This window comes from Acipenser ruthenus, chromosome 4 (assembly GCF_902713425.1).
Source record: "Acipenser ruthenus chromosome 4, fAciRut3.2 maternal haplotype, whole genome shotgun sequence".
Lineage (NCBI taxonomy): Eukaryota > Metazoa > Chordata > Actinopteri > Acipenseriformes > Acipenseridae > Acipenser > Acipenser ruthenus.
This window is the reverse complement of record NC_081192.1, coordinates 20,396,423-20,417,669: the sequence shown is the minus strand read 5'-3', so window position 1 is coordinate 20,417,669 and position 21,247 is coordinate 20,396,423. Positions and strand designations below refer to the sequence as shown.

Genomic DNA, 21,247 nt, shown 5'->3' with positions numbered 1-21,247 from the left:
AGGGTTCTTACCTTTGTATTCCGGTCTTAGTGGTCAGCAGATGTGTCAGCCGCACAAAAAGCACAGCGTGTGGTTTTCACTAACTCTGCTGTGCAGAATAAATGATTTTTTTTTTCTATGTGTAAATATCGGGACTTTCTTCCAATGCATTGGGACGCGGGACTGTCCCGACCATAGGGACTGTTGGCATGTATGGGGTACTCTAAAAACTGGTACAAAGCTCACTGCACTTGCTCGCGCGTGTCTTATTAATAATGCCTAAACAACTTCAGCTAAGAAAGCAGGGAAGCGCCTATTCAAATGTGGTACGTTGTGCTGTTTTCGGTCTTTTTTTCGTTCAATTTATCATATGTTCCAGTCTTTTACATCATTTCTAATGTAATATATCATATTTTGGAGCTTGTACTTTTTTTTTCTTTACTTGTGCAACTTTGCGGTGGATTTTCTTGTTCATGGTGATTTTTTTTTTTCTTTTTGGAGAAATGCATTGTTTCCAGTTTGCACAGGTTAATTGTAAATTTACCTCTGTTTGACAATAGGAAAACACCCATCAGATCGCAATTGCTTGCACCTGTACTAAAATCTGACCGTGTACAATTTCCAATGTGACAGCGTACCACTTTCTGACATTACAAGTTTTGGTACACGTACCACTTTCTAACACTACACCAGTAAAATAAAAATAAAGTGCACTACATGTATTCATTTGATTTTACTTTTCTATAGGCCGACTATACATATTTATTACATTTTTTTTTAAACTCAAGTCTCCAGACATGTACAGTTTAAATTTTGGGGTGGGAGGCACTCCATTTACCGGTGCCCACAAAAACCTTGCGCCGGCCCTGGTTTATAGAACACTACAAAGCGGTATGTAATTCACTGTTAACGTAACATTATTCAGCAGGCAAAATTGGTTAAATATATAGGGTGATGCAAAACTGTTGGCCATAGCTTATCCAGGGCGACTTACAATTGTTACAAGATATCACATTATTTTTACATACAATTACCCATTTATACAGTTGGGTTTTTACTGGTACCTTGCTCAAGGGTACAGCAGCAGTGTCCCCTACCAGGGATTGAACCCACAACCCTCCGGTCAAGAGTCCAGAGCCCTGAGCCCTAACCACTACGCCACACTGCTGCCCTTACAGCAAGCAAGCAAGCAATTTAAGCAAGCATGCAAGTTTCCTTCATATGAGTCACACAAACTTGTTGGTTTAGATTAATTTCCTAAACAAACTTCCTAAACGTGTTTTGCAGGTTTGTCTCAAAGGCAATTGAAGTGAAGCATTTTGAAAGCACCATTATTATAATGACAAATGTCAAATTTTTGCAGGTTGAGTTGTTACCGAGGGTATGGGGTTGTACTTCTGCTGCGGATTTCAACTCTTACAAAACAAAACAAGTCGATTACGTTTATCAAAATGCTAACTATTTTACCGTCTTGATAGACCTTCGGCTTTGCAGTAATTATGCAAATACAAAATAAATAGTGTCCAATGTGCCGTGCGTAACAGGAAGTTAGTCCTTTCGAGACGGGTCAGCCAGTTCCTCTTATTTTAGTTTCTGGATCTAACGAGAGCAGAAAGAAGCTAGACTGCTCGCTTTAACTTTGTAAACCAATAAATGTTTAATATAGCTTATGAGGAATTATCGTAATTGTAGTGCTAACATTTTCTAGCGCTAGGAATTGGGCCAAAGCAGTAAAAATGTAAGTGTATTATTATTATTATTATTATTATTATTATTATTATTATTATTTCATATCAAAGTGCACGTATGTTTTGTAACTCGTATTCTTTAGTATGGTTGTGAATGCTGGCTAGCTCCGCTAGTACGTACCGTGGTAAAAGTTGCAGTTATTTTTAAACTTTTAAAAAATATATTTGATTTTATCTATAATTTGGAGTTGTAATAGGGTCTGATACCATGCTATGTAAAATAATTCGCACTCTACAACACAGCCCGGTGTTTGCATGTAAAGTAGGTGTAAACAGTGTAATATGTTCTATGTATTTATTTACAGCAGTTTAGAAGTGTATTACTGTACCGATATAACGCCAGTTTTTGCTACTTCGTCAAACTTTGCTACCGGTAGCAAAATGTGACATGTAAGCGTCACATTTTGCTACCTTGACAAAATCTGCTACATGAACTATACACGTTGTTTTATTTTATTTATTTATTTATTTATTTATTTATTTATTTATTTATTTTTTTGGTCAAGTTAAAATAATCCAACAGTTATTCTTGGTGGTTATATAGAGAGTAGTTTGGAGATATATAATGAATGTGTGTGTGTGTGTGTGTGTACACATATATAAATAATGAACATTACTTATTTGCAAACTAATATCAACAACATTATCAGAATTCACACCAGGAAATATCTCTAATAATAATAATAATACAGTAGGCCTATTACCTTTGGCAAAACAGTTTTACAAAGGTGTACTTATAGTATAAAGAAAACGCTCCGCTTCAATGCCTATAGTTGCCTTTATACCTTTTGCTTACAAAAATGTACCTAGCTCTATAGTATACTTTACCGTTCGTTAACACCAGCTGTCTGTATTTAATATAAAATTAATTATTACATGTTGAGTAAAATGTAACTTTACAAAACACATACGCATCTTACACATGGGAGGAATCATACGCAAAAAACACTCATTATCATATGATATATGATAATTATCATTATCATATAATAGACGTATCCCCCCAACTCAACACGACACGACCATCATGACAGTAAAAATAGACATAATGAAGTGTTCTTCCCTTTGTATAAGGTAGTAATCAGCAGATGTGTCAGCCGCACAAAAACCACAACGTGTGGTTTTCACTAACTACTGTGCAGAGTAAATGATTTTTTTTTTTTTTTTATGGGTAAATATCGGCACTTTCTTCCTATGCATCGGGACATGGGACATTTGCTAGGAAATTGGGACTGTCCTGACCATATAGGGACTGTTGGTATGTATGCTTTATGAACAAAGTGTGTGTGTAACTGCGGACATACATACCTTAAATATTGTAGCGCTCTTGGTTAACGCAGGCAGGTGCATCACACAGGGCGAGGCAATCCACAGACAGGCGGAGGGCGGGCGTGAACCCCGCCCCACCCTCCATCTGTGTATGGATTGCCCCGACCTGTGTGATGCGCCTACCTGCGTTAACCGATATCGCTACAATATAAGCAATACAAGAAAGCTTAACTGCCAAAGAATGGGAGTTTATTACTTGTACAAAACACGCCCCCTGTGGGCCGTACAGTGTAATACATAGTACCATTTTAAGAATTTATATTTTCGCTAAATGTAATTAAAATTGGGTACATTTAAAGTGTACAACAGCTGTGCCAACAAATACATAAAGAATAAAAATAAATGGCAACTGTTTTTCCTGCCTGACGTCACAAATTGCGCTGTGACTGTCATTTACTGTCCCGGGTGTACCTTGGCGCAAAATATCTACCTGTGGAACAGGAAAACTTTACATATTAAACAGTACTGTATGTATTATACTGTATGTATTTAACGCAAAAGACCTGCCTGTGGAACAGGGAAACTGTATGTATTAAACAGTACTGTATGTATTATACTGTATGTATTTAACGCAAAAGACCTGTCTGTGGAACAGGGAAACTGTACGTATTAAACGGTAGATACATTATAAACTGATCTGTTTTAACCAGAGTAGGGCCTAATTCCCCATTAAAGTTCATGTTGTTTGGCAGGGACATGCCTCCGCAATACGTTGTAAACGGAACTCCGTTCTAACAGGATCCTTTAAGTGCAGTGCTCCTGTACATTTCACTGATGGAAATTCTAGCAGTTACAAGCACTGTTCTACTGGCTATCAACAGGACAAACTGGTTCAGGATACTTGGATCTTTTTGAGGAGTTAGTAAACGTGTTCCAAGAAAAAAATAAATCCATTAAAAATCCCAAAACTACATTTTCTATAAATCAGTTGGGTTACTGTACCTGCTGGGAGCCAAGAGACCATAGGCTTATTTGTTCCAATTCCTAACTCTTAGCTTGTTGCCATACCAGTACTGTAGCCGGAGGAATTTTCTGTTTATTACATAAAACAGTATTTCTTCCTTAATAGAATTCGGGCCTAAAGGTTATAATGGATCATGCTTTTCAGTAGTATCACTTAATAGTTCCATTACCTGCAGGCTCATTATTATCACATTTGTGTAGACTTTACAGGTTACGTCAGCTTCCCTGCTGTGACCCAAATTAATCTGTAAACTAGAGTAAAATGTGTAAACTAGACACATACACATACTGATTACTTGATATATAAAGGACTTGTACTGAAATTGAATGGTAATTTGAAGACAGCAGTATTTTCCCAGATGCCTCGAGGGTTAAAGCACCTATAACAGGGATTTGTTACATGTGTTGGATCGTCACTGAACAATACTGAGGCAGACACAGAGCATTGAGTGTTGACACGCCGCACAGGCGTGCAGGATTTAATTAGCGCAAGTGCTGACACTAGGGTACCAGCAGTGGTAGCCATCACAAATCACAAAGGTTGTGATTTGTGATGGCATTGGCATTAAAACAAGTATTCCTTTTGTATGGAAAACTAAAACCTTTATATTCAAGCTAAATCTGAATCAAATACATTTGTGGTGTAATTAATTTTAGATGGCACAGTAACTGAAACATAACAAACATTAAATATCAGTCCATGAAGAGTTAGCTTTTATGTCCATGTAAATAACAAGAAACTTTAAATAACACACAGTATATAGCATTACAAGGGCTCTAGATGTGTATTTGATTAGGAGATGCAGTTTTACCATGTTTGTTCAAGCAATATGATCATATATTACTCTTGTAGCATAAAGCTGAGGGACAAAGCCAGTTCTTCATGAACAGTGGCTTGAAACATGGTTCCAGGAAAACTAGTTTGAGGCAACTTTGCTGTATCAAACCCCAAGTCTCCCCTGGTGTGCCATGCAGTGACCTAAAACCTAGTCTCCTGAAACCAAGTTCCAAGCCACAAAATGGCTTCTTGTTCTTCCAGTTTAAATAACGTGATTATTTTTTACTGATTACTGAACAAAAGTGATGCCATCCTTGCAATAATATAATCAGTCTTCTACTGTGACATACTGATTTTCCATCATGTTACACCTGTCTCAAAAGCAACAGACACAACTTTCTCCAGGTTCCCAAATCAGATACATTTGCAGTCATTTGTTTAGTTGTTTGAGCAGCATGTTGATAATGTTTCTTTTTAAATCATTATGAACTTGATTTATTTGTAAAAAAAAAAAAAAGAAGAAGAATCTGCATATCTGCATTCAGCTGTGGAAACACCTGTCATAGGCATGCACTCTGTGGTTTTCCTGGTAACAGAAATGCATTAAGCCTATTTGTTAAATGTAAATGTTTACAGGCATCAAAACATGCATGAGCGCATCAAGGAAAGAATATTATTTACAGTTTTGTTTTCTTTCCTGTTTTTTTGGATAAAAACAAAAGCAACTTAATATCGTATTACCATTGTGAAGACTTTGGCCTGTAATGTCCATTTTCGCTCTGGTTCTTTATCATTCAGTAGTCAGTAGTACAGTGCAAGGAGGTGATCATAGAATTAAGTTATCCTTATGTTTTCTTTTGCTTTCTGTTTTTGTTTGTTTGTATTTTTACCCTGACAACAAAGCTGCCTAGGTGGATGCATTATTTGACACTTGTACCAAAAGGGACCCCAGCATCTTACAAGAAACACACACATCTACACAGTACCACTTGCTGTTAAGACCACTTTTACTCTAAGCTGTAGTCTTAAGAATTCTGCTGTGCAATTTGTCAGTGAAGAACATTTCATCATGGAGCTTGTTCATAAAATGTTTTTTTTTTTTGTTTGTTTTTTTTCTGAGAGTACACTTACATTTTTCTGATCCAGGGAGCCCCTTTAATACAGTGTCTGTTTTTGTATCTCCATTTACTGTACATTTCATTTGAGTACATAGCAGTGGCCAAAAGTTTTGAATCACCCTATAGAATTCACTAATTTTGCTTCATAAAGTCAGATGAAACCTGCTGAATAATGTTACTTAAACATATTGAATTACATACTGCTTTGTAGTTTTCCATACACTTAACGAAAAACTGACAAATATTGACATTTCTCAGTCTAACATGAAATACTGTACTACGGCTTCCGGTAGACTTTTGCAATATCATTTTGTAGTTTCTTTGATTACATAATGTTAAATAAAAGATCTAAATCATTTATATATATATATATATATATATATATATATATATATATATATATATATATATATATATATATATATAATTTTATTTTATTATGTCTCAATCCTAAAATTCTAGGTGATCCAAAACTTTTGGCTACAGCTGTAGATCCATATTTTTTATCAGATTGTTTAGTTATTATTATATACTGTAGCTAGGAACTGAACGAGCAATAATGGCCGAATAGTCTCCCCTAATTTGTAATTGTCTTATGTTATTATACATAGAAGTATAGGGTGTAATCACTAATAGCTAATATCCATCCTACAGGAGAGCAGAGCAGCCAGACTTTTTTCTTTTTTTTTTATAACATATAGTTAAATAAGATAATTAAACAGTTTCACTAATATTAACATGATGTACAATGTATGTAGTTTGTGTAATTGTACCTTTTTATTGTTAACTGTCAGCAATTGTTTTTTACTGCTTAATTTTTATTTTTAAATGTAGACAATATTGAAAACACAAATCATCTTTTGTAAATTCTTTTCATTTTTTTTTTGTATAATATGTCTCACCAAACACATATTTGGTCAGTATATTTTAAACACAAATGTATGGACTTTATCTATTTCTACTACAGTCACAGTAAATACGCTTGCAGCAACATTAAGAACACGACATGAAAGCAGTACACTTTCTGTTTTATTGTGTTTTTTGGTACAAATTTTGATTGGGTGTATTCTAGAGTAGATGTCCAGATCTTTACAAGCACTACAATGTTACTTTATTTGTGGGGCAACTTTTAGCATGTCCACATCCTGTTGGTGCGGTTGTACAATGAGTAAACTGTGAATTTACAGATAGCTCATTCTGTCCACATTTTGCTTTTACAACCACAATAAAATGTGTTATTTATTTACTGGTTTTCTTTTTTTTAACCTAATAGTCGACTGTGACAATGAATCTTAATACAGAAACAATAATAGATTTGTGGAATATGTTACGAGAGGATTTGTTGAGCTGATTTATGCAAAGATTCAGTGAATTGGGTGGGTTTAAAGATCCCTTGGCTAAAGCCGTAGTCAAATCCTGATGTCAATGCTGCTTTGGCTGAATAGAGGATATGTCATTTGGAGTTTGATGTCCCTCCATTGCCTATGACATTAATACCGTATGTCCTAATTTTCCATGACAGATCTTGTTTAGGCCACACATTTTACATATTCTATAATTATCAGTAAGAACACTGTAGCTCCCTGAACTTGCTTGAAGGTATTGCTTGATAATCTATTAGTTTTTACAAGGCAGTACAAAATTGGCAATATGGAGCTCGTCCCTTCTAAGAAGTGAGCTGGTTGCTGAAATGTGCATAGAAACTTAGCCACATATGTTTTCCAAGAAAACTGTAAATATGAATAACAAAAAGAGGTCAGGGAGCAGGTTTTGTATGGTGCTGATATACTGTATAATGTCAGCATTGCGTCCCTGTCTGCCTTTAAAAAAAAAAAAAAAGTCTGTAACGCAAGTTCTGGTCAAAGGAGGAAGTAAAAATGTCACTTCTAAAATGTCACAATAATCTGGCATTCCCTCTGCCTCCCCCCCCCCCCCCCCCTATTGCCCAAGTTCCTGGCACTGTTATCTAAAAATAAGGTCTCAGCTGTTACATTTCCACATTTACAGGCTAAGTGAATGTCATTTTTTCATTGTTTGCATTTTAATGTGGTACTAATATAAGCAACAACACTAACTAAAGGAGTTTTTTTAGCTCCACGTTCTAAATGAGCTGCTCCCCACCCCCACGGCATCTGTCACATCTAAATAAAAAATAATCTACTTTTTCTTTTTTTTTTTTTTTAACGAGAGAAAGCAACAATTTTTTTTTTCTTTTATATGAATTTTAAAACAAACATACAAGCTTGTAATTCGGTAAACTTGGGGTCAAATATGTAATTGAATAACAGTATAATATATTTTGAGACTTTATGTAACTTTATACTACTTAAACTTACTTCGATTTTAAATGAAATGTTTTTACCCAAGGTGTTGATTGTATAACGACAGTAGACAACAATAGACAAACATTTTGGCGAGTACTTAAAACATTTATTCAGACTGAAATCATTTTATTATACCAATCATGTGGTAAAAATGTTTTGTTACTGCATGATTATAGCCTTGTCATTGTGACTTATAGCCTACTGCAGCACAAATAACATTTTTATTGCTAAGAAGGCTGCTTATGTTTAAAATAAACTATTTACAAAATGTAGATATTCACAAAATACCAAATATTTTATGATGCAAGTCAATTTTTATCCACATTTTGTCTAGGATGAGTATATCCTAAATGGGTATTAGGTAAGCACTTGTCTATATCCAGCTCATCTGTCGGAAGGGACAATCCCTTACCGTCTATTCCAGTAACATGTACTGTAGCTACTTTGTCCTTTCTGATATTGATATCTTATTTATAGAAAATGTAAACATTCGTGGAATAAACTAGAAATGTCATGAACAAATTGACATATGGTATCAATGCCATGGCTGGTGACCCACGTCCGCCCATGTCACAAATACTGTATGTCATGGTTTTTCATGACATATTCTCCATTTGTTGAATTGATTGATTACTAGCTGAGGAGGACCATGAGTGGTGAGACATCAGCCTTTAGTAACATCAGTTATCTGACGGTTATGTTACATCGAATATTTTTCTTTCCGACTGTTTAACAAGTTTAGGGGATGAGTAATGATTAGTTGTAGTGATTGTAAGAGTAAAATAATTAGAAATTGAAACAGCATTTTATTCCCCTAGTGTAAGTCTGTATATTTGTAGCTTTTATTGTTGTTATGGACTATTTAGCTGTTAGTGTAGTTGCTGTTCTGTCTCGATGGCAGTGCGCTGTGTTTATTCATTTTTAAATAGGGAAAGAGTGATGCAGTTTGATTGCAGGTTTCTAATGTGACAGTGTAGGTGCTGTGAAACTCTAGGAAAAAAACAAAATGCAGCACTTTAATTGGCTGAAACACTTTACAGCATGGTGATGCAGAGTCGTTACTGGCATGAGATGGGATGTTGGTGTGGTACAGTTTTGCGTACCATGTGAAATATTTCTTGGGGCACTCCTGCATCCAACATATTGTTACACATAAATACATATTTGTTTGCTGCTGATTTTGCTTTAGTGACTCTAGTATTCTATTTTTTTTAAAACACATCTTTTTTTAATGTATAGGGAGGTATCACATGATTATGACAACATAGCCCAAAGTAAAAAATGATCGTCAGTCAACATAACTACATACAGGTTTACAAAACATTTGGATATAAAATCAGACACACTATGAAAGCTAACCATTGATTCCTGGTTTAAAATGAAGACTGGACATGCCTGGTTTTAGTGATGCAGTACACCTCTTGCTAGGCTGTGTTACCATTTACTTATTTTGTGCAGCCTTGACGTTTCCCCCTATGATCACTAGAAAACAACTTTCAATCTTAATACACATAATGTATATGGGGAAATAACCTACAGACTTACCTACCTTAAGGAATGCTTTATATTCCATTTTATTTTGTTAGACTGTTTATATAACCCACTTGGTCACCTGTTTAGAAATGTGAGAAACAGCTTTGATAAGAAGTATAGAAAGACAGTTCAGAGAAGCAAAAGCCATTCTGAATTAAGGTGCCAAGGCCAGGTGATGGTGGACGATCGACTCCCTAAAATGTACATGCTTTACAAAAGAACAGGAGGGTTTTTTTTGTTTGTTTGTTTGTTTGTTTTGGATAAGGACTTGAGCTTTTTAAGTTTGGTTTAACCAATAGGATTTAGAGAAATAATTATTGCAGTCCTTCAAAACATGCTGTCAAGTTGCAATCATGTAAAGCAGCAGTGTGGAGTAGTGGTTAGGGCTCCGGACTCTTGACAGTGTTTTGACAGTGAGAAATTTAACCCCATCCCTGCCAACCCATTATTCTCCACACCAACACATACACACGTGCACCGGCAGGGCTTCCCCTGCCACACTGCCACAGGGACCCAATTTAAGATTTGGTGAACTTGATATTCCAAACACTTACACATGGGAAAGATGAAATAACCAAAACTGTATGTGTCTAGTCTTAACAGCTCTATGCAGTGTGGAGTAGTGGTTAGGGCTCTGGACTCTGGACTCTTGACCAGAGGGTCATGGGTTCAATCCCAGGTGGGGGACACTGCTGCTGTACCCTTGAGCAAGGTACTTTACCTAGATTGCTCCAGTAAAAACCCAACTGTATAAATGGGTAATTGTATGTAAAATAATGTGTAAAAAAAATGTAATTGTATGTAAAAATAATGTGATATCTTGTAACAATTGTAAGTCGCCCTGGATAAGGGCATCTGCTAAGAAATAAATAATAATAATAATAAAATAAAGGTTGGAAAAAAAGTAAAATTTACTGCAGAGTTGCAACACCTATTGGGATCTACGTTATTTATCTAAACAGATTATAATACTCATAATAGGGTGTGGGGGGATTCTTTGGGCAGACTAAATTTAACAATAGATAAAAAAAAAAGAAATATTTATTATATCTACACAGTGCTCCAGAGGAAGGGTGTACCATCATAATTCCCAACTAAAAAACAGCCATTTACGACCTCCAAAAATATTGAGGATTTGTTTTACAGCCGTGGAAAAACAAATACGACCCCTGCCGCTTTAACGGCAGTACAGAAATTAATGAGTGCGTTCTTATAAAGCAGATTTCCAAAGTTCTGCACAGATCTGCGCAGTTCACAACAGAATTACAGAAATTTCTGTTTTTCAACCGCCAGTTTCTATTGGTGCTGCGGTGCAGGCTGTGTGGTCCAGTGGTTAAAGACAGGGGCTTGTAACCAGGAGGTCCCCGGTTCAAATCCCACCTCAGCCACTTACTCATTGTGTGACCCTGAACAAGTCACTTAACCTCCTTGTGCTCCGTCATTCAGGTGAGACGTAATTGTAAGTGACTCTGCAGCTGATGCATAGTTCACACATCCTAGTCTCTGTAAGTCGCCTTGGATAAAGGCGTCTGCTAAATAAACAAATAACATACTTAATGGTTACAATTCTTTCTCTCTGTCTCTCACACGATAAACACACGTGTCGCGCAGAAGCCAAAATAAAAAGAAGCAGGCAGTTCGCACTTCAAAAAATGTCACAAAGAAAATTTCGACTTGTATTTTAAATATGCCAGCTGTAATGTTGAAGAACCTGAAAATGCTAACATGGAATTACGCAACCTGAGAAAAAAAAATAGAAAAAAAAAGTTTAAACGTGTCGTACAAAACAACACGGTTTACTTGTTGCAGTGTTTTTGGAAAGTTGAAACAAATTACAGTATATTGTGCCATATATTGCATGTGTATTGTTCAGAGTAAATGGTATACAGGTATATAATTAGAAATTTTAATTTTATCTGTGGAAGAGTCTAAAGAAATGCAGATTTTGCATGTATGATAAGAAGGTAATGGAATTGTTACACTGCTAGTCCATACCACACAATCCATTAAAAAAAAAAAAAAAGTTTAGTTCCTCCCTTGTAACAACTGTAATGGACTATACCTTTTATTTGAGAAGGGAAACTTGAAAACGTATGTGATTTTTATTTTTTTCCATGAAAATCACTATAGGGCTATACAAATTATACTTTTCGATATTTTCTGTTTTAGTGCAATGTTTTATATTGCAAAACCACTACAAAAGTTGCAAACTAAACAAACTAAATAAATTTTGTTATGATGCATGATTATTATGTTACACAACAGTGTACAATATATCTGTTTATAGTAATTTAACCTACAGAATAAAAACCGGGTGTAAAGCCCCTTGAGGATTTTATACCTGTAGTGACTAAAGATTATTCAAAGGATTAGTCTACAAAGACTACAACAATATAAAAGCCAGGGTAACCCTGACTTATTTTATTATCACAAAACTGTACTGCTGCAGTTTGTGGGAAATTTAAAATTACTCTTGCTGACAGTTCTGGGAGTGGTTACTGCTGACAGAAAAGAAAAAAAATCTGGAGCATTGTCTGCGAGCTAATTATTTGTTCTTTGATTTTCGCAACCAAAAAAGAAGGTATATATGCCTTTTAAATAATTTACTGAAACAGCTATATGCAAGTATTTACTAAAAATTAGTACTTCTTAAAGTAATGGTCAATTAATTGATCATTCTCGTGTTCATATTTAATTTATATATATATTTTTAAAAAATCATCAAGATTGAAAGCCTAATATTAACCCTTTAAAGATGTGATCTGTATTACTGTATCTCTTAGTTATATCTTAGCACAAGTTGGTGAGGGTTTTGGAATTATCATTGTGAACCGCTGTAGGAGTTCTATAGCTATACTTTATTGGTTGGCTGGGATATAATTCTCATGATGCTGATAGTTCTAATTATGTATTATAGCTTGTTGAGGGATATAGTATATGTTACTAGCATACTTGCTGGATTTGTACTATATACTGTAGGCCTAAATGGATGTAATAATCTGCAAGTATTAATATTGCAGACAAAACCTCAGAACTTGCCATCGTAGGGGGAAGATACAGTACAGGGCAATCACAGTTCCAGTAAATCGTGCCTATGCAAAGTAAAAGCAGGAAGTACAGTACTCAAGAATTTAAGGTTAATCAACCCTAGTTAACTATTCACAGAATTTGGTTTGAAACCAACAGGGCCTTAAAGAAAGTCAATCTTTAATAAGAAGCAACAGCCAATTTTAGCTGCCTAGCATTCTAGAGATTATTAAACTAATTAAATTGTTTAACGTGAAAGCTGGTGGAGTGCCAGATCTACTACTAGGTACAGTACATCTATTGTAGTTTATAGCAATAACAACTTACCTCTATTGTGTTGGCCTTTACCTATGTAGGTTACAGTTTAGGGGACTGTGACAGGACATCGTCACTGGCGATGCTGTTTCAACCAGGAATAGAGACTCAGACACAGAAAAGCTGCAGTGAAGCACTAATGTGCATGTTTAGTAATAACAAATAACAAACAAAACACTGGACATAAAACAGAACAAAACACATTACCAAAATAAAACGGCACAAGGCCCAAAATAAAAGGTCTAAAAACACCCACGGACGCGTAAACAGAACACGAAAAACCTCCACCTCTCAAGAACATCAACTCTAATCATTACTTCAATTCACAGCTCCAGCCACATTCCCACGTGTTTTGACAGTGAGAAATTTAACCCCATTCCTGCCAACCCATTATTCCCCACACCAACACATACACACGTGCACCGGCAGGGCTTTAACTGCAACACTGCCACAGGAACCCAATTTAAGATTTGGTGAACTTGATATTCCAAACACTTAAGCATGGGAAAGATTAAATAACCAAAACTGTATGTGTCTAGTCTAACAGCTCTATGCAGTGTGGAGTAGTGGTTAGGGCTCTGGACTCTTGACTGGAGGGTTGTGGGTTTAATCTCAGGTGGGGGACACTGCTGCTGTACCCTTGAGCAAGGTACTTTACCTAGATTGCTCCAGTAAAAACCCAACTGCATAAATGGGTAATTGTATGTAAAAATAATGTGATATCTGTATAATGTGAAATAATGTATAATGTGATATCTTGTAAAAATTGTAAGTCGCCCTGGATAACGTCTGCTAAGAAATAAATAATAATAATAATAATAATAATAATAATAATATGTTCTATTGAAGCAAATGTCCGCAAACAGACAAGGTGCAACAGGAGAAATCATCTACTGTGTGTGTGTGTGACAACCGTAGGGTCTCCTCTACCAGCTACAGTAGCAGAAAAGCAACAGACACTGTGTTGGAGAGGCACAAATAATAATCCCTTCATTTTCCCTGAGCCCTTTGAAATGGTCACTTTCTCATTACAGGCAGATACCACAGAGAAAGACAACATTAACTTTTACTGTTAACAAAATAAATGATGATAATTGCCCCCGCCGCCCATTTTACCACACATCTATCACTCACACTTTTTTGCAAGTCACACGTTACCAAGTAGCTGTATAGTAAACAACACTAAACCTACTTATCACTTGCTACAGTGAAGTGCACACAGCCAACCACAGTCAATGGTACTGTGGGGAAGTGGGCAAAAAAGTTATATAGCTTTCAGCTCTCACAACCCTTAATGTGCCTTAATGAGGTAAGGGTCAACTGTAACAAAGTTTAGAATCAAACACTTGTACAGTAGCTGATTTGGAGTTTGAATTAAAATGGCTTTTTAAACCTGTGAATCTAACTTGTCAGCAGAAGGGGCACTTGAGCAACCACGCATGCTTCTAATTTTAAAATCAGGAAGGACTTCTTAAACCATTAGTCATTTAAGATCATAGCAACCACATAAACACCAGTCCAAAGGCAAAGTTAATAAGTTATTTTTGATTAGGCTACCAAGTCTAAACCTTGATCTGATAGTATAGACATGTCATTATTTAATTTCCTTACCTTTCATTTGCTTTAGTACCATTTCCACTCCACATTGCCCCTTCATTGTACTTTGACTGAAATGTATATTTTCAGCTGGTCAGTCTCTAATTTGGTACACACCTACGTACAGTCCTTCTCTCCCTGACTCAAGGAAGCTTGTAGTAGCTTAATCTAAAAATATATATTATCATTTACCATCTTCCCTCTGTCGTATGTTTTTGGAGCAGAGGGAAGCTTGAACTGGATTTATATCCACTAAGATTGCAGAATTGTATTGCAGAGCATAAAAGCACCCCAAATCATACTGCTATTCGAAAACACTGCAATCTGACATCGCTGCCTGGATCTCCAGAGGAACACGTGTTTTATCAAACCAGACCGACTGCAAAAAAAGGAACACTTGTTCCAGAGCAGACACAGAAAACTCCAAAATGGTGAACCACACAGGCTGTACCAACACTAAAGGTGTATGCAAACCTAAACTACAAAAGAAACGAGCGGACTATAAACTTTGTCTGGCAAAACAGCCAGAGATAGTGATCACACACCAACCTCATTACTCAAAGAAAAAATGCAAGTCTTATCAAGCATTACACTCCTGAAGAAACTGATCAAGAAATGCAAACACTGTATGTAAATATATACTTGGAACAAGTTGTTTTACTTGATATTTGTGATGCCTCCTCTTTCTGTTTTTTAGTAGTGAGTATATTTAGAAGTACCTTATTTATTGCTTGGCTCACCAAGGTTTAAATAATGAGCAATGCCACACCACAAGTTTTATAAAGGGTGTAGAGATAAAAACATATATATTCTAATTATTCATTGGTTTTGTTGTGTAGATTTATATATCAAGTTTAATATCTTATGGATTAAGTATGCTGTAAAAAATATATAACAAGATGATTTTATTGTCCCATTGAACAGTAATATTGTTGGATTTGAGTAAACAAACAAAATAAAAGTTACTGCTGTTTTCACAGACCTAACAATATATCATTTCCTAACCCTATCTAAGTATGGAAAAATGTATAGAAGTCTGAAAGCAATACATTTAAATCCGAATCAGGAATTAATAATGTAAATGTGGGAAGATCTTGGTACAACTTGTTTTCTTTTTGAGGATTAAATCTTATTTAAACAATATTGCATGATTATTTACTTTTAAGGTCATATTTTTCAGTATTCTTTCAAATTCTTTTAGTTTTTTTTTTCAAAAAAAATCAGCAAACTTTGTACTGGAGCTAGTTATTAACCTTATTGTTTATTTGGTGTTTTTATTTATGTATGTATTTTATCTTTTATATCAAAGCCATGCTAAAGATTCATAATTGTTCTTCTGACAGAAAATATGGGATGTAAAAAATCCAAGCTGATAGGCGATCAGAAGGGAGGTACATTTGATCTGAAGAAACCGCAACCAGTACGTAGTGACCGAACTATAGAAGCGAGAGATCCAACGTCCAATAAGCAACAGGTAATAGTAAGTAGTGAGTTATGGTGGGTGTCCCCTCCGCCACTCCCTTACTGAGCAAGATCAATTAACTCTAAATAACAAAACATGTGCATGCAGATCCAAATGCTTGAGCTTGGAATGGTACACGTATTTTTCCAATGGACCCAAACCCCCCACCCCTTCTCTCTCTGCTGTATAATTAATTCAGTTTCTCAGATACCTTTCTTGATCTGTCAAAATACTCGTAAGATTGAATTTCTAGATCATACCCTGATTTCTTTAACTTAACTTGCTTTCAACTTAACAGAGGCTGTCACACATACAGTAATGCATCTTGTCATGCCGTTCAACACAAATAATCTACAGCGTCTGCCAGCGGTTATCTTTTGTTTAAGTAGTACCACCTGAACTGAAGTGGATTTCTTGTTATATGCAAGTGTAAAGTTGCCCATATTTAGCAATATGTACTATATACCCAAAAAAGGCCCCTCAAGTCTGAGATTGTCTATTGGTAACATGATAACGATGTGTGAATTAAATCACAAATGTCGTCCTACAAGAGCATTCATTAAGAGCGTGGTAGCTAAAGCTGCTAATCTTGGAAATGAAGCACTTAATGATTACAACTGTTTCTACGCTTTAAAATGTTTTGTTGTAGAACACATCATCTCAAGAGAGTCATCTACTGCCAGGCCAGAGATTCCAGAAGTTGGGAGGTAAAATAATCTAGTTTCTGTTTAATAGTGCATAGCATTTGTTGACTTTATAAACATTATGTAACTTTGCCATTTTTGTTTTTGGAAACAGAAGAGCCTGAACCTGGGAAGATCGTAATCACCCTGTACCCATATGAAGGTGTCCATGATGAAGATCTGGGATTCAAGAAAGGGGAAAGACTGCGAGTTATTGAGGAGTAAGTACTGTTGTTGGTTTTTATAAGAAAAGAATTACAGAGGATCTGTGAATCTACAAGAGCAAAGCTTTTCCCATTACACAGTGCCACTTCAGTGCAATGATGTACACAGAAGAATGGCAAGAAATTAGTTCCACAGCGGTTTTTATTAACCAGTAATTGTTTCATGCAATATTAATCGTTATTTGTGTCTTGAATATTTATTGTGTACATACTAAGAAATTAATTTTGGTAATCACATAATGGTGTTTCTGTCATCAAAAGCTAAGAATGATGACTTACAAGGACAAGATTGTGCATAAATTACAGGCGAAATAAGGACATATACACAGTAATCAACTAGGCTGTCAAAGCAGATATTTAAAACTGAACAAAACAATTTCTAATTTAATGACTACCATTTAGAGAATCTAGAGAATCACTTGTCCTATTGTGATGAAACAAACCATGGATCTTCTTTAGCAAAAGTTCTTAAATGTATCATAACATAACGGTTTACATGGAGGTTTTTTTTTCCTGTCTGTATTTATACGTATGTCATTTGAAAGTTTTGTATTTTTATGGAGAAGGGCTTGGAGAACCATGATTTAGCTTAAATTATTGAGCGATTCATAATCAAGGGCTATATGCATGCCTTTTTGGGTATAGGCGGCTGCAAGTATGGGGCCAACTAGAAAACAGTAGCATCACTGTTTTTGTTTCCTGGCGTGAATCTAAGTCAGTCATTGGTTGAAGATGATGCATGTAACATAAAGATGATTTCACTATAGATGCTTATGTGACTGTCCATTACATAAAACAGTGTCTCATAAAGGGTTTATATTCTGCTTTTACATTTCTGCTTCTTTGCTTATGTCCCTAACTGGGAGAAGTTTTGGGTATGTCTTCAGAAACAGATTGTATGCCATACTGGCTGACACTGTATGTTAAAGATCTGGAGCAGGAATCTTTTATATATATATATATATATATATATATATATATATATATATATATATATATAGGGCTTCTGATTTTCAGTTTTAACTGATAAAACCTGATAAAACACCCCCGATACAAAGAAAATGAAATCAGTGGAAAACCAGTAAACACCGGAAAAACTGTGGAAATGGTTAAAATTCACATTGACTTTACCCTTTTCCCATTCAAAAATAAAACCTACTACAAAAATAATAGTAAATACATTTCCCAGTGCTGCTGGGCAATGTCCCGCCTTCCTGACTTACAATTACCATTGATTCGTTCTGAATACTTTACTTTAAACCCGCCCCAACTACTGAGTGACAGCACATTCCTACATTTCTATTGGAGACTCCGCTTGCAAGATTTAAAACGAGATTATAATCAGGATGGAGGCTTGTTAATGGGATTTAAAGCTGTATTACAGTTAAGATACGGAAGATTTAAAACAGAATTGTGGCGAAATGTACAAAAATGCCTACATACAAAAACCTCAGAAGAATGTGCCTGTGACCATAGGGATTTCATTGTGGAAGACAGCAAAGGAAAGAAGGTACAACTTAAGTGTGCAAGTACTGTCAAGTTACTACTATACATATTTTGACAGAAAAAAAAATGCTCAGTCATTTTGGAAAGTAACCGAAAACACAAATTTCATACAGTATATCAAAAACGAAAGACCCGATAAAAAAACGATTGCTAAAAATAAGCACAGAAAAATACAATTAATAAAACCCGAAAAACTGAAGCCCTACATATAAGCAAATGTTTATAAGGCCCCAAACTGCAGAATACCAAATGCATTGTATGGTTTGACTTGCATTAACATTGACCTTATATTTTATATACACTGTTAGTAACCACAACTTTAACCTGTTATGAGCCTTGGTATTAAGATATTACCCAGTCATGTTTTCTATGACTTTATATGTTCTATGTGCCCAGTACTAAATGCTTTGGTGTTCCTGGTTCAGTCACCTTAGAAAATCTAATCGAAATTTAGATAAACACAAGAGTTTACAGAGTCGTTGGAATAGCTGTGCATTACATAGCACTGACACTGGCATTAACTTTGTCAGCTTCAAATAAACCTGCATTTTAATGTCTTACAAGCAAATCATTTTTACTGTTGTTTGAATGTACAGTTTATAAAGGGGGTCTCCTTTTTAATGTAAAAGTGATGCATTCTATACAAGTTGTTGCAACAAATATCTTTTGTGTTCAATTCACTGAAGCTCCAGTTTAAATTGGCCCAAAAATCTAGACTGTAAGTGAAATACTAAAAACACTATAGACAATATTTAGCAAAATAAACTGCAAAAGAGGTAATTCTTAATCTTTTGAATTTGCAGCCATTATTTGAATTTGCATTTATATATTTTTTTCTTTCAGATGTGGGGAATGGTGGAAAGCCGTGTCTCTTACAAGCAAGAAGGAAGGTTTTATTCCCAGCAACTACGTGGCACAAGTGAACACATTGGAGACAGAGGAGTAGGTTATTTGCAATGTACTGTCTTAAGTTTGTTTTCTTCTCAAGTCACCATATGTGGAATCATCTAAAAAAAATAAAAATGTTTTTAATATTTCATATAGTTGGTTCTTCAAAGATATTACAAGGAAAGATGCTGAGAGGCAACTTCTAGCACCAATAAATAAACCGGGGGCATTCCTTATTCGAGAAAGTGAAACTTCAAAAGGTAAGTATGCAAGAAAGCTTATTTTTATAGTCCTCACTGCCTCACTAAACAATATTACACTTGTAATAAATGATTTCCAGTATTAACTGTTATAACCTATCCCTATTGGGTACTTTGGGATTATGAGTACCCTTTGAATGTGCTAGAGGGAAGCCAGGAAAGCCAGGAAAATAACCTGCGTAGTTTATACTTAATTTACACTAATACTTCGTTTTTTTAAATTGTAAAATAATTCATTTGTAACATTTGTATCCAAAATACTTCTAACATAATTGAGTTTGTATTGTTAATGTTATTGGTATTGGCTTTAAACACCTTGCTTGGTTCCACACATGTTACATTACCATAGCCTTCTGGTTACCATAACATACTGCTTGTTAAAAATAAACATTAAACCGCAAAGTCTTACTTTACTTTTGGTAAACATACCTCATTGCCAATGTTTTGTGATGTACAAATGTAAACCTGAATACAACTAAAGCACAAGAACAAGCCTTGATTACTCTTCTTTTTGATGTTTCTCTAGGTAGCTATTCTCTGTCCATCAGAGACGTTGACCAGCAGGGAGTGAATGTGATCAAGCATTACAAGATCCGAAGTCTGGACAACGGTGGCTATTACATCTCCCCAAAAATTACATTTCCTGACATTCCTCAAATGCTGAAGCATTATCATAGTAAGTTATATTTAGAATGTGATGGTTTTTAAGCATGAATAGTTACAGCTTATAGCATTTGTGTAAATGCAAACAGCCCAATGTCAATTGAAACAATGTTATAATTCTTCAAGCCTTTATAAAACTCAAAGAACAGTTGTTTTAATGTATTTATTTGACATCATTGCTTGGTTTTTTATTGTCCCCTACTGGAGATGCTTATCACTGTTGACTAGACCAGGGTGCACTGAAGGAGCCTGTACTTTATGTACGAAAAACACACTTACTGTACATTTATACTGTTTAAGATGAGTGTTTTCCATCTGACTTTACATATGCTACACTTGCATACAGAGAGATGTTTTTCCAATATGATAAAAACTCTGTTAGAACGTTCTTTGTATGTATGTTTGGGGTTGTAGGTCATGGAGATCTACTTTGTACTTACATGTGTTTTATTATATACCGGTAATATAAAATTGTTTTTGCTGTTTAGAACAATCAGATGGTCTATGTCGATGCCTGGACAAGCCGTGTTCCAAACCCAAGGCCCAGATGCCATGGGATAAAGATGCTTGGGAGATTTCCAAGGAATCTATCAAAATGCTGAAGAAACTGGGAGCAGGACAGTTTGGGGAAGTGTGGTTGGGTGAGTGATTTCCAGAGCAAAATTTGTTTTGCAATAATGACAACCATGCTTCTTGTGATGTATATTGTGTACCCCATGATTAAGTTTCATCAGAAATAGGTTGATTGTGAGTAGAATGAGGATGTTTTCTTTTAATAAGTATGTCTACTGGAAATTGATTCAGTGGCAATAGACATGAATTTAGGAACAAATGGTAACAAATGGTTTCAA

At 35.4% G+C, this 21,247-nt stretch overlaps 1 protein-coding gene across 2 annotated transcripts in view; it reads left to right on the top strand.

The window, feature by feature from the left end:
• The first annotated feature begins 1,349 nt into the window (after positions 1-1,349).
• LOC117400239 (tyrosine-protein kinase Lyn) overlaps positions 1,350-21,247 on the top strand; it is a 56,327-nt gene continuing 36,429 nt past the window's right edge. The window contains exons 1-8 of one of the 2 annotated variants that reach the window (XM_033999867.3): positions 1,350-1,717; positions 16,054-16,184; positions 16,822-16,879; positions 16,971-17,076; positions 19,429-19,527; positions 19,630-19,733; positions 20,260-20,409; positions 20,885-21,037. In XM_033999867.3, the coding sequence (XP_033855758.1) occupies positions 16,059-16,184; positions 16,822-16,879; positions 16,971-17,076; positions 19,429-19,527; positions 19,630-19,733; positions 20,260-20,409; positions 20,885-21,037 (796 nt within the window). In that variant the 5' untranslated portion in view covers positions 1,350-1,717; positions 16,054-16,058. Of the gene's footprint in view, positions 1,718-14,207; positions 15,337-16,053; positions 16,185-16,821; positions 16,880-16,970; positions 17,077-19,428; positions 19,528-19,629; positions 19,734-20,259; positions 20,410-20,884; positions 21,038-21,247 lie in introns of those variants that run through there. The other variant, XM_033999868.3, reaches the window with a different exon arrangement.